We start from the raw sequence: 25,711 nt of genomic DNA on the forward strand, positions 1-25,711 counted from the left end.
TCGCTCCGACAGGCTGTGTTTACACTCGCCCCTTTTGCGGAGCGTACCATATTAATAGGGGAGGGCGATTTGGAATCGTAAGCCTTTTTGTTTTAGCTTATGGTTGGTTTCTTTGGGAAGCAGTGGAAATAAATAAGCGATACAATTTAAAAATGATGGAGGATATGAAAATGAGGCCGAGTTAGGTGTGTGTGTTTGTGTAAAATAATGTTAAAGTCCGATCCCCCCCTCTGGGTTTTCCAGCAATGGTACATCCCATTCTATAACTCGCTCTCAGCCTGTCGGGCTGTCCAGTATATGAAGAGCCGGCTGGATGGTGACCGGACCCCTGGGGGTGGGCGTGTGATACAACCGGCGATCCGACAACGGCCTGATCCCGTACCGAGCCATGAGGCCCGGCCATGGAAGCCGCTAAATCCTCCGAGCGGAAGCGGCGCCGGCGGCCCCTGGGAGAGCGCCTCCCCGCCCCCCTCACTGTGAACGGCAGCTGCCGGCCCGGAGAGGGGGAGGAGGCCGGGGCCAAGCAAGTGGAGAAGGACGAGGCCTGCGCCCGGCCCCCCGGAGGGGGAGGAGAGGTCTCCCGGCCCCGCTACAGCCTGCTGGCCGAGGTGGGACGCGGGACGTACGGCGTGGTGTACGAGGCGGTGGCCCGGAAGAGCGGAGCCCGGGTGGCGGTGAAGAAGATCCGCTGTGACGCCCCGGAGAACGTGGAGCTGGCCCTGTCCGAGTTCTGGGCCCTGACCAGCCTCCGCCGCCGCCACCCCAACGTCGTCCGCTTCGAGGAGTGCGTCCTCCAGAGGAACGGCCTGGCCCAGAAGATGAGCCACGGGAACAAGAGCAGTCACCTCTACCTCCGCCTGGTGGAGGCCTCCCTCAAGGGTGAGAGACAGGGGGCGTGTCCGGGTGACAGGGGGGCGTGTCCGGGCTACCGGGAGAGGGGGGGGTGTGTCCGGGCTACCGGGAGAAGGGGGATGTGTGTGTGTTTTGGCTATGGGGGGGGGTGTCCGGGTGACAAGGGGTGGTGTGTCCAGGCTACCGGGAGAAGGGGGTTGTGTGTCCGGGAAACAGGGGGGTGTGTGTCTGGGTTACCGGGAAACGGGGGTGTCCGGGTTACCGGGAGAGGGTGTGTTGCCGGGAAACGGGGGGGTGTCCGGGTTACTGGAAAACGGGGGGGTGTCCGGGTTACTGGGAAACGGGGGGGTGTCTGGGTTACCGGGAGAGGGGGGGTGTGTCCAGGTTAACGGGAAACGGGGGGGTGTGTCTGGGGAAACGGGGGGGGTGTGTGTCCGGGCTACCGGGAGAGGGGGGGTGTGTGTCCGGGAGAAGGGGGTGTGTGTCCGGGCTACCGGGAGAGGGGGGGTGTGTGTCCGGGAGAAGGGGGTGTGTCTGTGTATCTGGGCTACCGCGAGGGGGGGTTGTGTCCGGGAAACGGGGGGGGTGTGTGTGTCTGGGCTACCGGGGGGGGGGGTGTCCGGGTGACAAGGGGTGGTGTGTCCAGGCTACCGGGAGAAGGGGGTTGTGTGTCCGGGAAACAGGGGGGTGTGTGTGTCCGGGAAACGGGTGTGTGTGTGTGTGTGTGTGTCCGGGAAACAGGGGTGTGTGTGTGTGTGTGTCCAGGTAAACGGGGAGTGTGTCCGGTAAACAGGGGGGGGTGTCCAGGCTACAGGGAAACGGGGAGTGTGTCCGGGAGACGGGGGTGTGTCCGGGCTACCGGGAGACGGGGGTGTGTCCGGGAGAGGGGGGGTGTGTCCGGGCTACCGGGAGAGGGTGTGTTACCGGGAAACGGGGGGTGTGTCCGGGTTACCGGGAGACGGGGGTGTGTCCAGGTTAACGGGAAACGGGGGGTGTTGTCCGGGCTAGCGGGAGAGGGGGTGTGTCCAGGAGAGGGGGGGTGTGTCCGGGCTACCGGGAGAGAGGGGGGGTGTCTGGGCTACCGGGGGAGGGGGGGGTTGTGTGTCCGGGAAACAGTGGGGGTGTGTGTCTTGGCTACCGGGGGGGGTGTTCGGGTGACAAGGGGTGGTGTATCCAGGCTACCGGGAGAAGGGGGTTGTGTGTCCGGGAAACAGGGGGGTGTGTGTGTGTCTGGGTTATCGGGAAACAGGGGGGGTGTCCGGGCTACCGGGAGACGGGGGTGTGTCCGGGAGAGGGGGGGTGTGTCCGGGCTACCGGGAGACGGGGGTGTGTGTGCTACTGGGAGAAGGGGGGTGTCCATGCTACAGGGAGAGTGTCTGGGAGACAGGGGGTTTGTCTGGGAGAGGGGGGTGTGTCCGGGCTACCGGGAGACAAGGGTGTGTGTGTGTTACCGGGAGAAGGGGGGTGTGTGTCCGGGCTACCGGGAGAGTGTCCTGGCTACCGGGAAACGGGGTGTGTGTGAGACAGGGGGGTGTGTCCGGGCTACCGGGAGAGGGGGGGTGTGTCCGGGCTACCGGGAGAGGGGGGGTGTGTCCGGGCTACCGGGAGAGGGGGGGGTGTGTCCGGGCTACCGGGAGAGGGGGGGGGTGTGTCCGGGCTACCGGGAGAGGGGGGGGTGTGTCCGGGCTACCGGGAGAGGGGGGGGTGTGTCCAGGCTACCGGGAGAGGGGGGGGTGTGTCCGGGCTACCGGGAGAGGGGGGGGTGTGTCCGGGCTACCGGGAGAGGGGGGGGTGTGTCCGGGCTACCGGGAGAGGGGGGGGTGTGTCCGGGCTACCGGGAGAGGGGGGGTGTGTCCGGGCTACCGGGAGAGGGGGGGGTGTGTCCGGGCTACCGGGAGAGGGGGGGGTGTGTCCGGGCTACCGGGAGAGGGGGGGGTGTGTCCGGGCTACCGGGAGAGGGGGGGGTGTGTCCGGGCTACCGGGAGAGGGGGGGGTGTGTCCGGGCTACCGGGAGAGGGGGGGGTGTGTCCGGGCTCCCGGGAGAGGGGGGGGTGTGTCCGGGCTACCGGGAGAGGGGGGGGTGTGTCCGGGCTACCGGGAGAGGGGGGGGGTGTCTGGGCTACCGGGAGAGGGGGGGGGGGTGTCTGGGCTACCGGGAGGGGGGGGGGGGGTGTCTGGGCTACCGGGAGGGGGGGGGGGGTGTCTGGGCTACCGGGAGGGGGGGGGGGTGTCTGGGCTACCGGGAGGGGGGGGGGGGTGTCTGGGCTACCGGGAGAGGGGGGGGGTGTCTGGGCTACCGGGAGAGGGGGGGGGTGTCTGGGCTACCGGGAGAGGGGGGGGGTGTCTGGGCTACCGGGAGGGGGGGGGGGGTGTCTGGGCTACCGGGAGAGGGGGGGGGTGTCTGGGCTACCGGGAGAGGGGGGGGGTGTCTGGGCTACCGGGAGAGGGGGGGGGTGTCCGGGCTACCGGGAAAGGGGGGGGGGGGTGTCTGGGGATAGGGGTGGGTGTCCGGAGGGACTGCAGTTCCGGTTACCTTTGCCTGGGACGTTGTAGGCCCCAGTTATCTCTGGCTGGCACTGCCCGGGACATTGGGGTGACTGGGGAACGCAGGGTTTGGTTACCCCATAGACAGACAGGGACCTTAAGGCCACGACACAACCTGGTTACAGGGCTCGGGGGGAATGTTGGTCTTCTAATCCTGTAGCTTGTTGGGAATTGTCTGGCCTCAGGCTGGATTTATGACATATACCAGCCTTGTAGAAGTCGGTATATTGGAAGGATCTGGTTGGTCAGTGATGTGGTGATCCAGGCATGATGTAGTACAAGAAGTGATAGAACAGATTAGGTAGTGTTGGGTCTTCCATCGTAGCCGTTTGATTTCATTGGGATGAGGCTTTACTCCTCCTGGACCTCCTCCCTCTAATGTGGATGGACAACGATCACTTGATCTGCAGGTTTCCCGGACTCTTCTTTACACTCGCAACCTCAGTCTAAAGTGTGTGGGTGCCATGGGCTCCTCCTACCTGCTCAGTGCCCCCCATAGCAAGCTACTTCTGAGCTCTGCTGTATCCATTGACACACAGAATGGGGCTCAGCTCCGCCCCCCCTACTGGCTGACAATGGCTCTCGTTGCTGCCTCAGCCAATGAGGGGGAGAGCACTTGCACTCATGCACAACGCTGGATCTAGATCAGGTAAGTAAATGGGGGGGGGGGGGGGGGGGGGGGCGCTCTGCACATTGGTGTAAACTTTCAGCCTTCAGAACCACTTTTAATGCTGGGGGGGGGGGGGGTTCTGTAGGAAGTCCACCTTTGCCCCAGTGCCCTGGGTTTAGTTGCTGCAAAATGGGCTAGAATATCTAATTGGTCTCTTATGGATGTTCTCCAATTCCTGCCCCCTTCTGATTTTTAGCTTGAACAGTGGTTGGGGGGAGGAGGGGGTGAGAGGGGTGAACACTTAAATTGTTACAAATTCTTCAAATTCACCCGAAGATTTTCATTGATCCAAACAAAGCTTGTGTGGTCGGCTCAGCCGGTAATGTGGAGGAGGCTCTTCAGGCGGGGCAAGGCCCTGCTTTTGTTTGCCGATTTATGCTGTGATATGAGTGATGGTTGCTGGGGGCTAATCACAGGCAGGTGTTCCCCGGGGCCCGTCATCTGTCAGCTGTGGGAACTGAGCCAAGGGAATACAAACTGGGGGGTGAGGAACTGCAATCAGATAAATTCCCTTCTATTTAGTGGCATTGCTTTTTAGGCAGCCTTCGAATAGATTTACGCAGAGTTTGCATTGATTTTTTTTTTTTTTTTTCTCTTGGTCAGAGGTTTGTTGTCCTATGGCATAGGATCAAGCAATAACTTTGATTTCAAGAGAGGGGTTAAAACTTTTGTCTGGGGCTCTATTGGTGGCTTTCCCCCCCCACTTCTATCAGATGTCACAGGAATTGAGGGAACCCCCCCCCCCCACTATGGTGATAGAGCTGCACAATTCTGGCCAAAATGAGAATCACAAATTTTTTGCTTAGTATAAAAAGATCATGATTCTCGCGACGTAAAATCTTTCACGTTATACAAAAAAAAGTTAACTTTACTGGTTAGATTTTTTTTTTTTAATTCATTAAAGTAATTTTTTCCAAAAAAATTAAATTTGAAAGACCGCTGCGCAAATAGTGTGACATAAAATATTGCAACAACCACAATTTTATTCTCTAGGGTGTCTACTAAAAAGAAATGTTTGGGGGTTCTAAGTAATTTTCTAGCAAAAAAAAATGATTTTAACTTGAAACCAACAAATGTCAGAAAAAGGTTTAGTGTTGAAGTGGTTAACCTTTTTTCACTTACACAGGAAGAGCCGGTTCACACGGGCGACTTGTCAGGCGACCTAGCCGCCTGACAAGTCGCCTCCCGTTCTGTACAATGGAACCGTTCTAATCGTCGCTCCGACTTAGAAGAAAGGTTCCTGTACTACTTTGGGGGCGACTTGCATAGACTTCTATACAGAAGTTGTCTTGCAAGTCGCCGCGGCAGTCGTGTGCAGGTCGCCTCGGTGAGGCGACCTGCAAGTCGTGCCGCTTCTAATGTGAACCGGCGCAAAGTCTATTGCATTGACAAATTGTTACAATGTTTATACTAATGTTCAACCGAAAGAATGTTTTGTTTCTTGGCAGACTGCCTGTTTTTTTTTTTTTTTTTCTTCCTTTCTTTTGAGGGCTGTGGCTTCAGAAGAGCAGAGTGAATTCTTTGCATAGAAAGAATTGTGAAACACTTCAGTCAAGATCGCGATAACGATTCTTGACGATTAATTGTGCAGCTCTATATGGTGGTGCAGATGGCTAGTGGGTCAGTTTTTAGAGAACTGGGGTGAATGCGCAGTGATTTTTCTCACTTTTCCAAGACAAAAGCAACGAAAAGCTAATATTATACAGGATTTATATAGCGCAAACAGTTTGCGCTGTGCTTTACAACATGAGGGCAGACAGTACAAGTACAATACAGGAGTAATCAGAGGGCCCTGCTCATTAGAATTTACAATCTAGCAATAGGCTTTACTCCATCAAACTCTGTGGTTGAGGCAGCGATTCTCAACCAGGGTTCCTCCAGAGGTTGCTAGGGGGTCCCTTCAGCATTGGGCCATTTCTGCCCCTCGAATAAGTTCCCACCGACACCACTGATCTTTTTAGCATCTGTAAGGAGGGTCATTCTTCCCAATGACCACAAGTGTAAGGACCGTTCTTCCCTACTGACCATCACACTAAATGTATCACGAGTTGTAGATTTCTAATTTTTAGCAGGGGTTCCCCGAGACTGCAGAACTCTTTCAAGGGTTCCTCTGTGTTTGAAAAGGTTGAGAGGCTGGGTTAAGGTCATCCACCTTGCCCAACTGTTAAGTGTGGGCTACTCAATCCCTCCACTGGCCTCCACTCAACAAATTCAAAATACTAAACCTACAAAGCCATCCATAACTCGGGATGGGGGGGGGCTCAGCTAAATCACTAACCTAGTACCAAAATACCAACCTCGTTTTTTTTTTTTTTTTTTGGACCTCCTGCTCTCTATCGTCCTCGTCACCTTCTCCCATGCTCTTTTCCCGGACCTTTCCTGAGCCTTTTTCCTATCCTATGGAACTCCCGTTTGTTTCTGGGAATTTCTGTGGGTTCCAAGAATATGGTTTCAGGACTGAAGGTAAGTATTTGGTTGTACTGTGCTCACGGTGGGCTGTCAAAGGATGTGACCAGAGGTATATTTAGGACTGCTGGTGTACTGAAAATTCTGTTGCCGAAATGGAAAATTCAGGATGCTCTTGGCCAGAAACCAGGATGGACTGTTTTTGTAAACTTAAAGCAATATTTAAATTTTATATATTTTCTCAAATAACAAACCTGTTATACTTGCTCTGTGCAGTGGTTTTGCACAAAGAAGCCTGGATCCTCTTCTCGGGACCCACGCTGGAGCTCTTGGCCCCCCTGCCGGGTGCCCCCACAGCAAACAGCTTGCTGTGGGGGCACACAAACGGTGCGCTCCTGAGCCACGGCTGCCCATTTACAGAGCAGTGGCTCTGCCCCCCCCCCCCCCCCCCTTCGGTCTCCCGATTGGCTCACTGGCTGTGATTGACAGCAGCAGGAGCCAGTAGCTCAGGAAGTCCCCGGAGAGCCAATGCTCTCGTGGACATCGCTGGATTGAAGGGGCTCAGGTAAGTGTTGGGGGGGCTACTGCATAGAGGAGTTTTATTACCTTCAATCATAGAATGCACAAAGGTAAAAAAAAAAACCTTGTGTCTTTACAACCACTTTTTTTATAAATTATTTATTTTCACAAGGAACTTTACAACCACTTTAATGTGGCTGGCGTTTTCGGATTAAAGTCAGTGGGATGCAGCATGCCATCATCGGCACCTTTTTCTCTATCGGCAGACTGCCAATATTTTTGGCTGATAATTTTAGGCGGCTGATATATTGGTTCATGCCTATTTAGGACTATAGCCTGTTGGCTTGCTTCTCTACTAGTTTTGACTAGCTGTCTGCTGGCCCCCTCAAACTGTTTTCTGCTCAAGCTGTATTGGTCTATGGGGGCATCGTTTTAGTGATGTCTGGATATTCGAAATTTCCTTGGCTGATAATTGTGGGGATACATCCAGGGTTTTTGTAGCTAAACCTCTAAACCAGCCTTTTCAACACAGGAAACCTGGAAATAACTTTCCAATCTCAAAGAACCCTTGCTAAAAATTATATCTACAACTTGTGCCCTGTTTCCCCGAAAATAAGACCTAGCGTGATTGCCGGTGATGGCTGCAATATAAGCCCTACCCCCCAAATAAGCCCTAGTTAAAGTCCCTGTAGGGCTTATTTTTGGGGAAACAGGGAAGGGCTTATTTGGGGGGTAGGGCTTATATTGCAGCCATCACCGACAATCAAGCTAGGTCTTATTTTCGGGGAAACAGGGTAGTACATTGGTCAAGGGTCCTTACACTTGTGGTCTTTGGGAAGAATTGCCCCCTTACCGATGGCTAAGATCTGTGGCGTCGTGGGAACTTTGGCAGACATTGCGCTCTGCTCAAGGAACCTTTGGAGGAACCCCTAGATTAACATAGAACCCTGGTTGGGAAACTGATCTGAACAGTCTCTCCTTGCAGTTTCAACATCAATAAATGTGTTTTTTTTTTTTTTGGGCAAAATTAGTGCATCCTAATTGAGTGTGCTTGTCTAATGCTTTGTGTAAAGCTATCCTGTCCCTGCAGGTAGGTGTAAGACCAGAGGAAGGAATGGATTATCTGGTCTGGCTGTGTGGCGATTGACCTGACTAGTCTTGGAGGTGACAGGGTTATCTACAAAGCATGTACACTCTGTTCAGATTAAGCCCTGATGAGATGGAGTTCAGTCTGATCTGTAGTCTGCTTGGTTTCATAACGAGGAAAAGCCTTTATCTTAGGGAGAGCCCGGGTGTCGGTAATTTCTCCTTTTTTTTTTTTTTCTCCAGCGGCAGCTGTAGATGCGGCAGACATGTAAACATCTCTGTCCCTGGAGGCAGATTTGTTAAGAGGTGTAATCAGGCTACTTGTTGGAGCAGAAGGTAAATCGCCTCATCTGTCACTTCCACGGTAAACATTGACCTTTGCTTGCTGTTGAAGGCTCCCCCATTTTAGTAAGTTTGGCTGATCCTGCTGTGGAGTAAGCTCTAGGAAGAGTCCTGCCTGTATTTGGTTTCTATTAGCTTGGCAGACACCCTGGTGAATTGGTAATCCCCGGGTTAATGTGTTTACAAATAGGTGTAATGTTGAGTCCCTTGGCTTTCAATGGAAGGAAGTCTTCAGGAACCCAATGCATGAAATGTCCTAAAGGGTAAAAATTGTGTTCTTATAATGTGTTCTCCATATTTAAACGCCTAGAAAGCTGCTTGCTTTAACACCATTTGCTAGGAGTATCTTAATTGGGGAGCAGCAAGGCTTTAAAGCCTAGCATATACCACTAGTCAATCTGATGTTAATACAGTGATTCCCCCCTGCAGTTCTGTTGTGTTCTAAAGGGGACGGCCCGTCCGCCAGAACACTTCGGTCAGCACTCGGGCATCGGCTGCCAGGAGTTGACTTTTTTCAGTCATGACCCTTCAACAGAAGCCAACCAAATAGCCTGCTTCTGTTGGACTGGCTGCTATACACATTTAGCCTGTGTACTAGGTTTAAAGTGATACTAAAGGATCGTTTATTTTTTTTAAATAATAAACCTGTCATACCTCCACTGTGCAACTAGTTTTCCCCCGAATATCCATTTCTGGGGTCCCTTGGTGGCTCTTGCGGCTCCTCCCCGCATTACATAACCCCCTTGGAGAAGCACTCTCTCAAAGGGGGTTGCCTTGCGGGCGCGCTCCAGAGTCCAGCATTCAGTGTCCATAGAGGCCAAATGCAGGACTTGGCCCCGGCGCCTGCGTCATTGGATTTGATTGACAGCAGCGGGAGCAAATGGCTGGGCTGCTATCAATCTATCCAATCAAGAGCCGGTAACCTGTCTAGAGGGGGACGCGCAGATGGAAGTTTGGGGCTTGGTAAGTAAAACGGGGGGGGGGGGGGGGGGGCTAGAGTGCCGGTGACTGCAAGGTGTTTTTTCACCTTTAATGCATAGGATGCATTAAGGTGAAAAAACACAAGCCTTTACAACCCCTTTAAAGGCCAATTATACCATTTACAGCACGTTTTGGGTTAAACACATATTTGGGATCAGTCCCCCCACTTGAATGGGATTCCTTTCTCCAGTCTTTGCCATGCCACCAGAGGGACTTGGTTCTCAATAGAGTATAAGGGCATTGATAACTTGTAGTCCATTAACAACTCCAGCTCCATAACTGAATGTGCACCCCTTGGTTTGGATCTGGGACTGGAGATAGTCTACAGGAGCTGTGATCCAGCTTTGCAGCCTAAAATTCAATTTAACAGCTACAAATGCAGAGAAAAGCCTTATTGACCAGAAATCCAATAAGCTTTCCCACAGCTGACTGTCTCTGCTGCAATGAAATCCCAAGTAGTCAGCCACGTCCAGCTCTCTAGCTGGGATACTGAACCTTTTATCTCAAAGTGAAGCCCCCCCCCTACACCAAATGTTTTTTTTTTCAGGAGCGGGTACCAGGTTTTGACAGGTACCTGCTCCCCCTCTGCTTGGATTGCCTAGGTCATCTGAGCAGAAGTTCTCCTCCCTCCTTGCAGTTTTCTGGGACATGTCACAGGTCCCAGAAGACTGCGGGCCATTTACAATGGGCAGAGGGCACCTGGCTATGAAGGTGCAAGCTGTCCTAGCCGAATGCCCCAAGTGGACATGCCAGGGACAGCAGTGGGGGAAGGAATGGCTCGGATAAGCACATCACTGGATCGTTGGACAGGTGAGTGGCTGTCCAGCAGCTACAGTTTTTGTAGCTGCTGACTTGTAATAAATAACAAAATTGATTGGAGCGCCCTTAACATATGTGCTGTAGTTCAGCAGGGGAAGAAGTGGGAAGCAGTGCTTTTGCTGTAATGGGAGCTACATTTTCTTGTAGTTCTGTTGTGGTCTTTATATTTGGGACCCAATATAATTCAGCCGACCATAAATTCATCAATGGCGCCATTGAGGATAGAAGCTTGCGTCTCTCGTGCAACATTGCTGGATCTAGATGGACCTTAGCTAAGTAAAGGGGGGGGGGGGGGGGCATAGAATGCATTAAGATAAAAAAGTACTTTCTGACTTTTAGAGCAATTTTAGGTTTTCTTTGTGGGAGGGCTTTAAACATCTACCATAATTTTCACTCACTATTGAAGATTTCCCTTGCCTGCTTATGTGGTCACCAGGGTGGGAAGAGAAAATCTGAGTGGAAACGAGTAACCACCTGACGGGTTCCTCTGTCAAAACAATGTTTGGCTGGGTATACACTAGGGATCAACCGATATTATTTTCGGCGCTGATACTATACCGATATTTAGGCCACCTCTCCTACTGATAGCCGATATTTGCTGATATTTTGTACATTTTAAACTTTTCAAAAAGAAATTTTATGCACGAATCTGGTATAAACTGAACATGTGGCTGCTGGCTGGTGCGTGGCTGCTGGCGCCTTGCGGTGGGTGGCTGCTGGCTGGCGCCTTGCGGTGCGTGGCTGGTGTCCGTCTGAGAGGTGAGGGAGGCTTGTCAGACTGAGAACGTTGGGGCCCCGTGCACGGAGACTTAATGACATCATGTGCCGCGCGCCCCTGCGCACTGGGTCTGCAGGCTTCTGGGCCCCAAAAAGATGTCTGCGGCCCACAGAGACCAATAGCTGTCCAGTTTATGACCGATAACGATTTTTTTGGAAAATGCTGATATCGGCCGTACCGATAATTGGTCGATCCCTAGTATTTTGAACGAAAAATCATGATTCTCGTAACATTTGAATGTTAAAAATAGCTTAAGATTTCTTTTGCCTTTTTAACATTTGTTTTTTGAAAAGTGTGGACTTTAATGAACAAAAACCACATGTACTGTTAGTAATTTGTATATTTGAGATTTTTTCCATCCTGTTCAAATTTTCTAGTCTCAGCATTTGAAAATAAATGTAAATTAAATGTTGAGCGAAATTTGAATGTATACCCAGCTTGACAGTCATCATCCAGCAATGAAGGCATAAATAAGTAGGTTGTGTTAGACATTTAAGAGTTTTAACAACTTTTTTTTTTTTTTTTGCAGGAGAGCGTCTTTTCGGCTCTCTGGAAGAAGCCTGCTACCTTTGGTTTGTCATGGAGTTCTGCGAGGGTGGCGATCTCAATCAGTATATCCTCTCCAGGAGGCCAGACCCTGCAACCAACAAAAGTTTTATGTTGCAGCTGACAAGTGCCATTGCCTTTCTGCACAAGAACCAGATCGTACATCGGGACCTAAAACCTGATAATATTCTGATTACCGAACGATCGGGCGCCCCTGTCCTAAAAGTAGCAGACTTTGGCCTCAGCAAGGTTTGTGCTGGGCTCACTTCCCGAGGGAAGGACACTACAGGGGAGGAAGTGAACGAGAACAAGACTGTGAACGTGAACAAATACTGGCTGTCTTCAGCCTGCGGCTCTGATTTTTACATGGCTCCGGAGGTGTGGGAAGGTCACTACACGGCTAAAGCCGACATATTTGCCCTGGGCATTATCATCTGGGCTATGATCGAGCGCATCACTTTTGTGGACGCGGAGACCAAGAAGGAGTTGCTGGGGACTTACATAAAGCAAGGCAGTGAGATTGTGCCTGTAGGGGAGGCACTGCTAGAGAACCCAAAGATGGAACTTCACATCCCACAGAAACGCAGGACTTCCATGTCGGAGGGCATCCGACAGCTGCTTAAGGACATGTTGGCCGCTAATCCTCAGGATCGGCCGGATGCGTTTGAGCTGGAGACGCGGATGGACCAAGTTACATGTGCTGCTTGAGGCATTGCTCTGGTAAGAGGCTTCAGCAGTCAGTCTGGGTAGCAAACCAGTATAGGATATTTGTGAGGATCTCTTTAAGGCACGGCTGAACAGTGGGCCATCAAGCACTTTAATCCTGTCACTATCTGCTCATTATAGGATGTTAACTGTTTGCTGAAATATTAAGCAATTGCTGTTTTAAGTTACTTTTTTAATGAATTTTGGTGTTTTGCTCACTTTGTAGACCCAGAACATGCATATTGGGTGTTGGGACACATTGTGTAGCTTTAGGGACATAAAGGATGACTGCTCTAGAGCCGCTGTTGCCAATCGGTGATCCGTGGACCACTGATGGTCCTCAAGAAAATGTTGGTGGTCCCCTGGGGTACTGCCACAAATTAACATGTTCTCAGTGTGCGCCGTCAGTCAATACTGTCAGAGTGCATTGGTACCAGATGCCTCCTCTGTAGTTCCGGCTCCTGTGAACTCAGAGGGAGCTGCCAGAGGTAGAGCAGAGAGGGTGGAGGTGGGGGGGTGTGAAGGTGGACTTTCTAATGGCAGTGCTCATCAGCCGGGAGGGAGCAGAACTTGAGCACATGGCTGGCTAAAGAGGTGAGATCCAATGGTAAGTCTGTAAGGCAGCCGTGTTGGGGGGTGCAGAGAGCCAGAGCATTGTGTGTGTATAAAGCAGCAGTGTGATCCAGGGGTAGAGGGGTGCAGAGCTGGAGCATTGTGTGAGTATAAGGCAGTGATGCTGGGGAGGGTGGCAGAGCCAGAGCTTTGTGCACAAGGCAACAGTGTGATCCAGGCAGAGATCCAGGGCTTTGTGTACAAGGCAGCAGTGTGATCCAGGGAGAGGGGGCAGAGATCCAGAGCATTGTGTACAAGGCAGCAGTGTGATCCAGGGGTAGTGGGGCAGGGCCAGAGCATTGTGTATATGGCAGCATTGTGATCCAGAAATGTGAAGGGATTAGAATAGTGGACTTTAAAGGCATGTAAAAAATTAATATACTTAGTCTACATATAAATAGTATTTTTATATGTACCTTTAAAGTCCATTCTAATACCTTCACATTTCCATATCACTTGGGACGTGGCATATTAGTACTATTGGTGCCTTATTGCCACCTTGGAAACTTTATCAAAATTTTCCAGCATTGTGATCCAGGGGGAGGGGGGCAGAGCCAGAGCATTGTGTAAGGCAGCAGTGTGATCCAGGGAATATATAGTTCTGGGATGTTGGCAACCATTCAGCTACTAGTCGTCTTGTATATACAGGGAAGGGAGAGGGACAGAGCATTGTGTGATCGGGGCAGAGCATTGTGTATAGGGCAGCAGTGTGATCCAGGGAAGGGAGAGGACTGAGCATTGGGTGTGTAGAAGGGCAGCAGTGTGATCCAGAGGGTGGGGCAGAGCATTGTGTATATGGCAGCATTGTGATCCAGGGGGAGGGAGGCAGAGAGCCAGAGCATTGTGTATAAGGCAGCTGAGTGATCTAGAGAGGGGCAGAGAGCCATTGCTTTGTTTATAAGGAATGTAAAATTCATGTTGCTGGTCTGCGGGATTCAAAACTTTTTATTTATTAAAACTATTATAGTCCAGTAGTCTGTGAGTTCTGAAAGGTTGGCTCTGGGGAGTCAACGTACTATTGATTTTGGGTCCCCTTTCACTGCAAGGCTTAAATGCTCCTTAAATTTAGGGGAATGAGTAAGGTGTAATACTTACCTTAAGCTGTGCTCTCCTGTGGGTTGTGGGTGGTCCCCGCTATCATTTGTATACAATGCAGGGCTGTTGGCCCTTCATGGTATTTTAATGTGTGACTGGCCCTGAGCACTGAAAAAGGGACTGGTTACAAATATGGAGGAAGCTTGCTTGAGCAAGGAATAATTAAAGAATTGCACTTATTCCCCAAAGCAGTGGTCTCCAAACTGCAGATCAGGGGCCATTTGTGGCCCTTTGCCTTTTTCTGGCCCTTGGGGGCACTATTCCTCCTACTGATACGAGTTCCTATTCTGCCAACTAACAGTGGCAATGGGGCAATATTTCTCCCATTGACATCAGCAATGGGGCACTATTCCTCTCAATGATATACAATGGGACACTTTTCCTCCCCCGAATACCATGTTTACTTCTATTGATGCCAGGAAAATTTCCACTCCTGCTGGCCAGTCTGGCCCCCCTAAGGTCTGAAGGACAAAACTGTCCCTTTAGAAAGTTTGGAGACCCCTGCCCTAGAGTGCAGTCATTAAACGCTTGCAGTGTATGGGGACCCATTGCAAGAGTTTTCATAATCCCTGCTGTTGGCCTTCAATAAGCAAGCATTAGCAGACCTTGTATCTATGGATGGCCACTATGTGGAAAAAGCTTTCTGCCTTCATGCGGAGCCTCTGGCTTCAATCTGTCAGGTGCATTTTGTGAAATTAGAAGGTAGAGAAGGTATGGAATTCGGCTCTGTCCTTTGAAGTCTCTCTATTGGCTTTTGTACAGGCTTTACCTGGCACCTGTAGAAATGCTGGGAACTTCAGACCTGTCACCCTTACCTGGACCATCTGTTGGGTGAGCCCTCTACCCCTTTTGGATCTATTAATGGACCTGTGTGGTCCAGCCTGACCAGTTTGCGAAGCTTTTTGATGCAAACAGCTTGGTGTGAATCTGTAACCTGTTGGGCTAGATTCTGTATTATCTTGCTGTTGCTATACTTATTCAGGCAGCTCCCCGGAGCAAACAAGCTGTGACACTTTTTGTATCTGTCATTCAAGAAGCAGCCGAGCTATTCATGCTGATACTACAAAACGGGCACAATCTTATTTCTTTTCAGTGATCGGGTTAGTGTTGCACAAGCAACCTAAAGTGTAGGTGCCCATTCATACAATTGGATTGTCAGTTTTTGACTCGGAAAAGTTGACTGGCTTATCAAATTGGTTGATATCCAAGTATTTAACTGGACTTTGGTTTTATAACCAGCTGCCTGCCTCTTAAAGTGTTACACAGGACTGCATTCACTATATCTGGTCTTCCACAGTACACAGAACATAGGAATAAAATTTTAGTGAATATATAAACTGCTCAATGCCTTTTCTCCCCAGCAGTATATAGCAGTCTTGTGACTTCTATCAGTTTCTGGTTAAAGCTTATAGGAGGAGTTTTCATTCGTCCCCCGATTGTCCTATGAGGCTGCAGGATCCCTGACCCTTTGTCTGGACAGTGCTGATTGGCTGTCTGTTGATCGCACTCTCCCAAGAAAAAAGCTTGTAAAAAAAAAAACCTCTGGTAATGGACACCAAACTGAGCATGTGCAGAGTGCCCCCAAGGCTCTGGACGGTGGATGGAGGATCAGAGACAGGATCAAACAGCCTTTTTTACACAATGCAGAGTATTAACCCCTTAGGTTCCACAGTGAGTATAACAAACATGCCTTACTGCATATACAGACTGATTTTACTGTTGGTTTATTTACACTTTAAGTCTTCTGCAGCTTGGGGGCTGCCTAGGCGTTTATCTAAAGTGTTGGCTTTAAAGCAGGGGGTCTCAACCTGGTGGCTCTCCAGCTACTGCAGAACTACAAGTCCCATGAGGCATTGCAAAGGGAGACAATTACAAGCATGACTCCCACAGGCAGAGGCATGATTGGACTTGTAGTTACACAGCTGGAGGGCCACTAGTTTGAGAATCCCTGCTTTTAAAGTAAGGATGGAATAGAACCTCTGTCAGATTTTATTGCTGACTGTTCTCTGCTAAAGAATTGTACCCCCTTTTGTTGTGACTGTCATTGGTACAGAAAGTCTGCACAGGATCAGGTGAGGGGGAAATCCTTCCAATGGCTTTACATGTTCTGGTGAAAACTTGGGGAGGGTTTTCCTTTTGAAGAGATCTATTCTACAGAAAGTGAAGGGAATTCTAAATAAGTATGGGGTTTTAAAATTTGTACTTGGGTGGATGCAGTGTCGATCTGATGCTGCATCTGCCCCCTGCTTCTAAGACTGATAACTGAGCGATTTAAAGACAGCTGATCACTCGGTTCTCAATTTTCAGTGAGCAGTGATGTCTCCAGCTCGCTGCTCTGCGCCTCCAGTGCTCACTGGGCTGTGGAGGGGGTGAGAGCGGCTTGCTCAGGTTGTTGGCTGAGAGGCTGAGCCAGCTGCTGGTCAGGACATCTGGGTCGATCCCAACTGTAAAGTCAGGATTTATCCAGAGCCTGGACTGGCTGAGTGACGTCAGCCGACAGCAGGCTTTATCCCTCTGTTGGCTAAATATGGGTCACAGGAGTGCAGAACTAAACGCTCTCCTCTAATCCATAGCGGTCATAATTTAAAGTGGTGCTGAAGGTTTCTTTACCTTAATGCATTCTATGCATGAAGATAAACCTGTGTGCAGTGGCCCCCCAATCCTTACCTAAGCCCCATCTGATCCAGCCATGTTAACAGTAGCCTTGGCTGGATGGTGACTCTCCCTTATTGGCTGGGACAGCGGTGGGAGCCCCTTGGCTCTCACTGCTATCAGTCACAGCCAATGGGGGCAGAGCCACAGCGCTCCTATGGATGCATAGAGCAGTGGCTCGGGAGCAAGCATGCAGTGGTACTAACAGGGCAAGCAGCTTCGGGGGCACTGCTCAAGGAGGGAGGGACCTGAAGTTTGGGGCTGCTGTGTCCATAACCATTGCACAGAGCAGCTAATTGTGACCTGTTTTAGGAAAAGCAAAGCTTTAGTATTTAAGTGGGCGGTCATCCATTCAAGTCAGGCATACATTAAAGGCTGTCTGGACCAGGGCAGTCTGATCATGGACTAGGAGAGGGGGGCTGTGGGCACAAGCCTGATCATTGGATTAGCTGCCAGGAAACTGTCCATGCTGTGTGATCATGTGCAGCATGGTCAGTTTTTTTTATAGGAAAGCGGAGGGACTGGCAGGAACAGGTATTGCACACACAAAGGAAGCAATACAAAATAGGATACTATTTAAGTACATGGTGTACAGCAGGCACACAAGGAATATGAAATGTTGGGTGAACATATTTAAAAGTGCCATACTGTCATCTTCCCTTCAGTTGGAGACAGTTTGTGGAATTCGGTTTGGGACAGCATGGAAAAGTTTAAAGTATTACCCCATTTAAATATTCCTATGTGCTTGCTGTACTATGTACTTGTATGAGAGTCTCCTGTTCTTTGTATTGCTTCCTTTGTGTGAAATCCCTGCTGTTCCTGCCAGTCCCTCTGCTTTCCAATTAAAAACTGACCACCGCTGATCAGAACACACCATGGTCAGTTTTTAGCTATGCTGGGAACTGTGTACTCTCCAATGATCAGACTTGTCCTGACATGCCCCCTCCCCAGCACAGTAAAATCCAGTCTGTATATAGTAAAGCATGCTTGTTATACTCACTGGAACCTAAGGGGGTTAACCCTCCACGTTGTGTAAAAAGGCTATTTGGTCCTGTCTTTGATCATCCCCTTCCACAGTCCCCAATCCATCTCCTGATAGTACAGAGCCTTTGGAGTCACTCTGCACATGCTCAGTCGGTGTGTATTGCTAGTTTTTTTTTTTTTTTTTTTTCTTGGGAGGGTGCATGTGATCAGCACAGGGCCAATTGGCAGTGCCCAGGCAGAGGGTCAGGGATCCTGCAGCCTCATAGGACAGAGTAGAATGAAAACTCCTAAAGCTTTAACCAGACACTGATAGAAGTCATAAGACTGCTATATACTGCTATGAAAAGGTATTTAGCAGTTTATTTTTACTAAAATTGCATCTCCGTGTACTATGGGAGACCAGATATGAATGCAGGGTCCTGGGTTTAGTAACACAACAGGTTTTCAAAGCTTGTGTCCCTATAGTTTGATGTATTGCACCATCCATTGCTACTTTAAGCAGTGCAAGGTTTAACCCATAGTGTTTAATGATGTTGCTCAAAGCGCAATTGGGTAGCATTTGGGCTCATGCACACAGCCTTATGATTTTATATAGGATCTTGCTAGCAGTAAGATCCTACATAAAATGTCTGTACACTATGCATGTAGTGTCTGTGCTGATGATTACATGCATACAGCACTAAGCTTCCCTATTGGTGGTAAGATGCTGGTGGCCCCAGCCTCCTAGCTTCCTTGGTTGGTGAGATGCTGGTGGCCCCGTGTCTCCTAGCTTCCTTGGTTGGTGAGATGCTGGTGGCCCCGTGTCTACTAGCTTCCTTGGTTGCTGAGATGCTGGTGGCCCTGTGTCTACTAGCTTCCTTGGTAAGATGCTGGTGGCCTCAGCCTCCTAGCTTCCTTGGTTGCTAGGATGCAATCAGCCCCATGTCTCTTAGCTTCCTTGGTTGCTAGGATGCTGGTGGCCCCTGCTTCCTTGGTTGCTAGGAATACAGCCTAGCATCCTGATTTTCTAGCAGGTAGCTATTTATGGCTGACATGTTAACCCTAAAGTGTGGAAGCAAGTGGATTTCACCTCGTTTACCTGTCTGCCCTGAGTAAGCCAGAGGAGCCTATTTGCAGTGTAGACATCTAAATGAAGGCACACGTGTTTTACATGTTTGCAACTGTGTGCAGTGCAAGTTTACTGATCTTTACATGGACACATTTATTAAAGATGTGTGCATGTGCCCATAGAATATACATCTACTTTCAGCGTTAAGCTGCAGTGATCACACGTTCTACTTTTTTGCAGCTATGTGCATATGAGCCCTTAAGAGGCATTTATTCGTGTTGGGTGTCATAGTGTAAACCCCTGTCTGGAGTAGTAGTGGTGTGCTCAAGGCACTAAAGCATACGTTCAGGTGAGACTACCATCCCCTGTATCTTCCCTTCACCCAGTGAGAAGACGCCGTGTTTCCAGACTGCTCAGTTATGAATTCATCTGACCATTCATGCTTTAATAATGCAGCTTATATAACTTGTCCTGCGCCTGGGGGGCTGTGGGGTGGATCGTACAGCTGCTTCCTGAGAGCTGCCACCTCTGCACATTCCTCTGCACCAGCCCCCCCCATCTCTACTTTGTCCCCATCACTGACTGTCCTAAATCCTCACGTGTCTGTGCCAGCTTGCCTGTGCCATGTTGCCCCCCTCCACACGCACTGAGAAACCTTTTATCATGTCACATGTGCAAGCTCAGAAATGGGTCAGCCAGTCATTAAGGCCAGCGCTGATGCTGCTTCGGCATAGTGTGATGCGGATGTGTTTTGCAGTGTAGTGCTCAATGGCCGCTACCTTGCAGGAATAAGTGAAGGGGGGGGGGGGGGGGCGCACTTTTGGGATTGAAGAATGTAATGGTACTGAAGCACGCTTTTTTATAAAACGCGCCCACACATTTCCTAGCAGTATGCTGTAAGGCTGGGAGAAGGTTGTGATGTTAACTGATGTACATTTCTTCTTCTAAACATCACACCTTAAAGCGGCGCTCCACCTAAAAGGGAAGGTTGGCTTTAAGGCCTCTTACCACCCCCTTCGCCGAATGCCACTTTTTTTTCTTTGGTGGGGAGAAGCAGGTACCTGGTTTTGACAGGTACCCACTCCTAGGCGATCCAAGCAGAAGTTCTCTTCTCCCCCTCCAGTCACCGGGGAGACGTCCCAGAAGACTGCGGGACCATTCACCATGCATAGTGGACACCTGGCTAAGATGGCTAAGAAGCTGCAAGTGGTCACACCCGGGTGCCCACAGTTGAAATGCTGCAGGGGGGATGGGGGAGGGACGGCAGTGAGCACATCATTGGAAGGGGTGAGTACATCATTGGATCCTGGGACAGGTGAGCTTGTAAAGGTCAGCAGCTACAGCTTTTGTACCTGCTGACTTAAAGTGGTTCTAAAGTCGGAAGGTTTTTTTATCTTGATAAGTTTGACGCAACACTAATGCCTCTTAAGGGCTCATATGCAGATAGCTGCAAAAAAGTAGAAAGTGTGATCTCTGCAGCTTTTTAACGCTGAAAGTAGATGTATATTCTATGGGCACATGCACACATCTATAATTGGGTCCATGTAAAGATCAGTAAACTTGCACTGCACACGGACAGTATTGAAGGTTGCAAACATGTAAACATGTGTGCCTTCATTTAGATGTCTATACTGCAAACAGACTCCTCTGGCTTACGCAGGGCAGACAGGTAAACGAGGTGTAATCCACTTGATTCCACTCTTTTGGTTTGACATGTCGGCCATAAATGGCTGCCTGCTAGAAAACCAGGATGCTAGGCTGTATTCCTAGCAACCAAGGAAGCTAGGAGATGGGCTGGTTGCATCCTAGCAACCAAGGAAGCTAGACAGGGGCCACCAGCATCTCGCCCACCATCTTTTACCTATAGGGAAGTCTTACCTGTAGCTGCTGTAAAATCTCCTTAAAGTGGAGTTCCACCCCAAAAAAAATAAAAAATTAGTAATGTGCTTAAACAAAATTAAAAACATTTGGAGAGAATTTTTTTTTTTAACTCTCCTCTAAATGCCTGTTGCTAGGGGGTCCCTCGTAGTCTGCCTCCTTCGGTGCCTGGGCTCCTGACGTCGCTTCCCTTGGCGCAGGAAGAGAGATCGCCTCTCCCCCCTCCCTCTTGTCAATCATCTGGGACACGTGACCGGTCCCAGATTGCGGTGCCAGTGATGGCGTGCGGCTCGTGCATGCACAGTGGGTGCCCACAGTTAAAATGCTGGCGCCACCAAGCAGAGGGAGGGACAAGCAGGGCTTCGATCCCCTGAATCGCTGGACCCAGGGACAGGTAAGTGTCCGATTTGAAGTCAGCAGCTGCAGTATTTGTAGCTGCTGACTTAAAAAAAAAAAAATTGGGAACCCCGCTTTAAATGTGCACTGTTTAGGAGAGATTTACTGTACATGCCGGTGATGTCACCTGCGCATGTGCTCTGAAGCAAAGGCCACCCAGGCCATTCCTCCCGAGTCCTGTGCTGTAAACAGCGGCTCTTGGGTGAAGGTGGGAGCGCCTGCAGCGGTGACACTGGAAGGCAGTCCCAATTTGCGAAAGTGGAGGGGGGTATCTAAGAGCCAATGGTGGCAGCACCTGAGGGCCAATAGAATAATCGGTTAGGGGTGCTGACATCGTGGGATACCTGGACAGGTAAGTATCCTAATAAAATTCAGCAGCTACAGTATTTGTAGCTGCTGACTTAATTTTTTTTTTTTCTGAAGGAGTCTGGATGCCTAACACGCGGTGCCATGATGGATCTGAAATGGCAGGTGCTCTTTAAATATAAGGACTTATTCTTGGTAGTTAGAATCTTTAATATTTGCAAACAAAATAAAGGTTTCCTATTTAGAATAAGCTGTCAGGTTAGTGAGACAGCGATATCAGAACTGGTTCAATCATACAGTTTGTAGTGAACATAAATTTGCAGACCAATGGGATAAAGGAATATTCCTGAACTTTGTTTTATCTCATGGTTACTGTGAAATTGTGTGAATGCATCAATGCAGTGCCTGTTATCTCAGCTTGCAGAGCTTGGATTCGTTGAATGAGTTTACCAAAAATGTAAATATTGCAGAATATACAGCCTCATGCTACTTAACTAAGCTCTATTTCATGCTGAATAAACTAAGTTTATCTTAAAGCAGAGTTCTGCCTGGGCAAAAAAATTAAGTCTGCAGCTACAATACTTGCCTGGCCTGGGAGCCCGTGATGTCAGCACCTGAAGCCAACCCGTCCCTCGGCTGCAGGCGCCGGCATCCTTACTAAGGGAAACAGGAAGTGAAGCCTGTTTCCTACTGCGCTTTCTGAATGGTCCCTGCCCTCTTCTGGGACCCGTGTGTCTCCCAAAAGGTAGGGGGGGCGTAAGAGTAAGCCAGACATTGCTTAGTTTGCCACACAAGATTGTGGCGATCTTCCTCCGGAAGTGGGAGCAGTTACCTGGATTTGCCAGGTATCTGCTCCCCTCTGAAAGGTGCCAAATGTGACACTGGAGGGGGATCTGATCCGCGGAAGTTCCATTTCTGGGTGGAGCTCCGCTTTAAGGCTCCGTTCACATCTAGGTGTTTTTGGGAGATTTTCTGTTCTAAGTCTCGGCTCTAAAAATGCCCAACAAGACAAATCCTGTTCATTTTCAATGGCCCCTGTTCACATCTGAGTGTTCTGTCACCTAAAGCAAAACGCCCGTCACTCAAAGTAAATGGGCTTCTGTTTTGGCAGGTTACAGGCGTTTTCATTCTTTTACACCGGTGACCTTTTGACCTGTACAAAATTGTGGTAAAAATTGTGCGACTTTCTGCCTGAAAAAACTATGCTCAAGTGTCAACAGAGCCGAAATAGAAAGCTATATTTTTTCTGATTTCTGAATATCTTTATCTGATTTTTTTTTTCCAATAATTTTATCAAACTTTGACAAATCTGCTTTTTAAATTTAGAAAAATCAAATTTTTATCCACACTGGGACTACAGAACACCTTCCCACTTATGACAATGGTGGGTGTTCAGGACAGGGCTGATGACATAGATAACACCACATTGGTTTTGTACACTTGGAGATGCAACAAAATGCTTTGGTCTATTTATATAGAATGCCAAAGTTTGTTTTTGTTTAGCCGGAGCAAACTTGAGCATCACTTTATACCCCGCATGCTATTTATCTCCTTGGACCCCTGGAATACCTGGGGGCGTCACATGGTTTTTAGGATTTCAGTAGATTATTTCCAGCTGCACCTGTAAGGAAGCCAGGGCTGCTGCTATCCACATGGGATAGTTTTTTTTTCTGCATAAGCTGGTTCACTATAGGGACAAACTGTTCCCAGACATTGGAGATAACGTGGATCTCATGAAGTTATTTCCTGGGGATTCTACCCAAATCCTCCCATTCCTTCAGTTCTTTGATATACAGTTATGCAGGATACCCCGTGGGCTTGTGCATATTGATTCTTCAAACATTTCATCCTGTAAAGTAACATGCCAGATTGTTTACCCATCAATGTCCACTTACCAGCTGGCAAAAGTATAGCTGAAGATACAGGTTCAGGATGATATAAACCACCTCTGTAATGCAAGCAACACCCCCCCCCCCCCATGCTTTCTCTGAATGCTGCTAGTATAGAAATTCCTATTCTACCAAAAGTCCAACAGTAGTACCTCTGCTCCCCTAAATATTAAAGTAGCTCCAGGCCCCCCCAAAAAAAATTCAGCAGCTACAAATACTGTAGTTAACTCCGTCGGAGGCTCTTTACCGAGATCAGTGTAGCGGTGTGTCAGACTGACACACCACCAATCAGACTGACACACCCCCATGGGCGCACAGCAGCTGTTATCCTGAAGGAGGTCTTCTGACACCCAGTCAGGATAACTGAACCACCGCCTGGCCGTCATTTTGCTATAGGCCGAGTGGGAAGTGGTTAATCGCCCCTGGGATTTATTTTTTCCGGGGAAAAAGACTGGAAATGTTGCTTTTTTAATTTGTCAGTAAATTTTGTAAAATTTTTCTCCACTTATGGGCACTGAAGAGGAGGCACTAATATTCTGCACTTATGGCCACTGAAGAGGCACTAATAATCTGCACTTTTGGGCACTGATAGGCCCTGAAAGCTAGCACTGGTGGGCACTGATGGGCAGCACTGAAAGCCAGCACTAATGGGCACTGGTTGCTGGCACTCTAATGTAATCAGGACACTGATCATCACTGCCCTGATTACATCTCTCACTATCCCCTGTGAGGAAATGCTGCTGATCAGCTCTCCTCGCCACACTCTGAGTGAGGCGAGGAGAGCCAATTACCAGCACTTGTTTACATGTGACCGGCTGTGATTGTACACAGCCAATCACATGATTAGAGCTGCGCCAGCGGCTCTTTGCAGAGATCGGGGTCGCTCCGTGTCCTGGCAACACGGTGCGACCTCCACGTGCGGCCGTTCGGGTGCTCCGTCATGACGCCCACCCAGAACAAGAGCCACACCGTCCCTACCGTCATTTGACGGTGGGCAAGTGGTTATAGTGACCATTTACAGACAGACGTTCATCCCTTTGATCTAAAAACAGCGTTACTATGGGGTTGATTTACTAAAGGCAAATCCACTCTGCACTACAAGTGCACTTGGAAGTGCAGTCGCTGTAAATCCGAAGGGAAGATCTGAAATCGGGGGAAGCTCTGCTGATATCCAATCACGTGCAAGCTAAAAAATGCTGTTTTTATTTTCCTTGCGTGTCTCCCTCAGATCTACAGCGACTGCACTTCCAATGCACAGTGGATTAGCCTTTAGTAAATAAACCCCAATGTTTCTCTATCTCCTGAGGAATGTTGTGATAAACTTGGCAGGCTGCATTTTTTTTTTTTTTTTTTTTTTTTTTTTTTCTTTGACAGCGGTGAGCAGTGCACTGAATCGAGGAAATGCTGGTTTAAGATTGTGTGGGGGTTGAATCATGAGCTCAATTCTTTAACGATTAAGTGGGCCGCTTTACAGAGGTGTAGTTAATTTTGCTGAGACATAGTGGGTTCTAAAGGCTGGATATCTTTACCTTCATGCTTTTTTTTTTTTTTTTTTTTTTTTTTATGCATGAAAGTGTAAAACCTTCATCATGCAGCCCCCCAATACTTCCTGATCTCGATCCAGCGATGTGTGCAAGAGCAGCTGTTCTGACTCTCCCTCATTGGTTCCTGCTGTCAATCACAGCCAGTGAGGAGGGGAGTGTGGCAGAGCCCTGCTGTGTCTTATGAAGACAGAGCGGGGCTTGGGAGTAAGCACTCCCAAAGCAAGCGGCTTACTGTGAGCCAGTGGCATCACTAGGGGGTGGCTTTTGGGGCTATAGCCCTGAATCTGGGGCCCATAGCCCCGAGTCTCTGCAGGGGTCACCAAGGGGAGGGGAGGCTACCTGGGGACCCTAATGTAAGTGGGGGGGCTCCCTGGGATACCTGATGTAAGTGGGGGGGCTCTCTGGGGACCCTGATGACTATTATATACATGTGTGTGCCTGCCCAAGCTTATGGCTTTCTTTACTACGCTGCTATGGGCTCTAGCCCCAGATCTTTTGTAGACCTAGCAATGCCCCTGGTGGGAGCTAAGAGAAGGAAGTGTAATAAAAAATACCTTTAGGATCACTTACTGCCTGACTTGGTCAAGATCTATATGAAGCAACTTTTTTTGTATGCTCGCTGGTTCTTAAAGGGATTATAAAGGTAATATTTTGTTTTAAAATAAAAGGTTTTCCTTGGCTGCTCTGTGCAGTATTGCACAGAGCAGTCTCTTGCCTCTTCTGGGAGTCCCCTGCTGATACTGTTGGCCCCTTCCAGGTGCCCCTCAAAGCCATGTGCTAAGGGGTCTATGGCTCCTGCTGCCTTTCCCCTGTGGGACCAGGAGAGCACAGTGGTGTTGCAGCCCAGACAGTGATGGATCTGTGGAGGAAGCTAGGTAAGTGTTTAACCACTTCCCGCAAAGCCTATAGCAGATTGACGACCGGGAAGTGGTTCTGTTATCCTGACTGGGCGTCATATGACATCCAGCAGGAGAACATGCCGGCGCACAGCGATCGCGGGCATGTCAGTTTGACATGCCGCATCTACGATTGTGGTAAGGAGCCTATGACGGAGGCTTC

The 25,711-nt window shown here is 49.4% G+C and overlaps 1 protein-coding gene across 1 annotated transcript in view; it reads left to right on the forward strand.

Moving 5' to 3' along the window:
* The first annotated feature begins 265 nt into the window (after window positions 1–265).
* Window positions 266–25,711, forward strand: part of STK35 (serine/threonine kinase 35) — a 31,737-nt gene continuing 6,291 nt past the window's right edge. The window contains exons 1-2 of the mRNA XM_073607365.1: window positions 266–879; window positions 11,527–12,263. Of these exons, the coding sequence (XP_073463466.1) occupies window positions 402–879; window positions 11,527–12,251 (1,203 nt within the window). The 5' untranslated portion in view covers window positions 266–401 and the 3' untranslated portion in view covers window positions 12,252–12,263. The remainder of the gene's footprint in view (window positions 880–11,526; window positions 12,264–25,711) is intronic.

This window comes from Aquarana catesbeiana, linkage group LG12 (genome assembly GCF_042186555.1).
Source record: "Aquarana catesbeiana isolate 2022-GZ linkage group LG12, ASM4218655v1, whole genome shotgun sequence".
Lineage (NCBI taxonomy): Eukaryota > Metazoa > Chordata > Amphibia > Anura > Ranidae > Aquarana > Aquarana catesbeiana.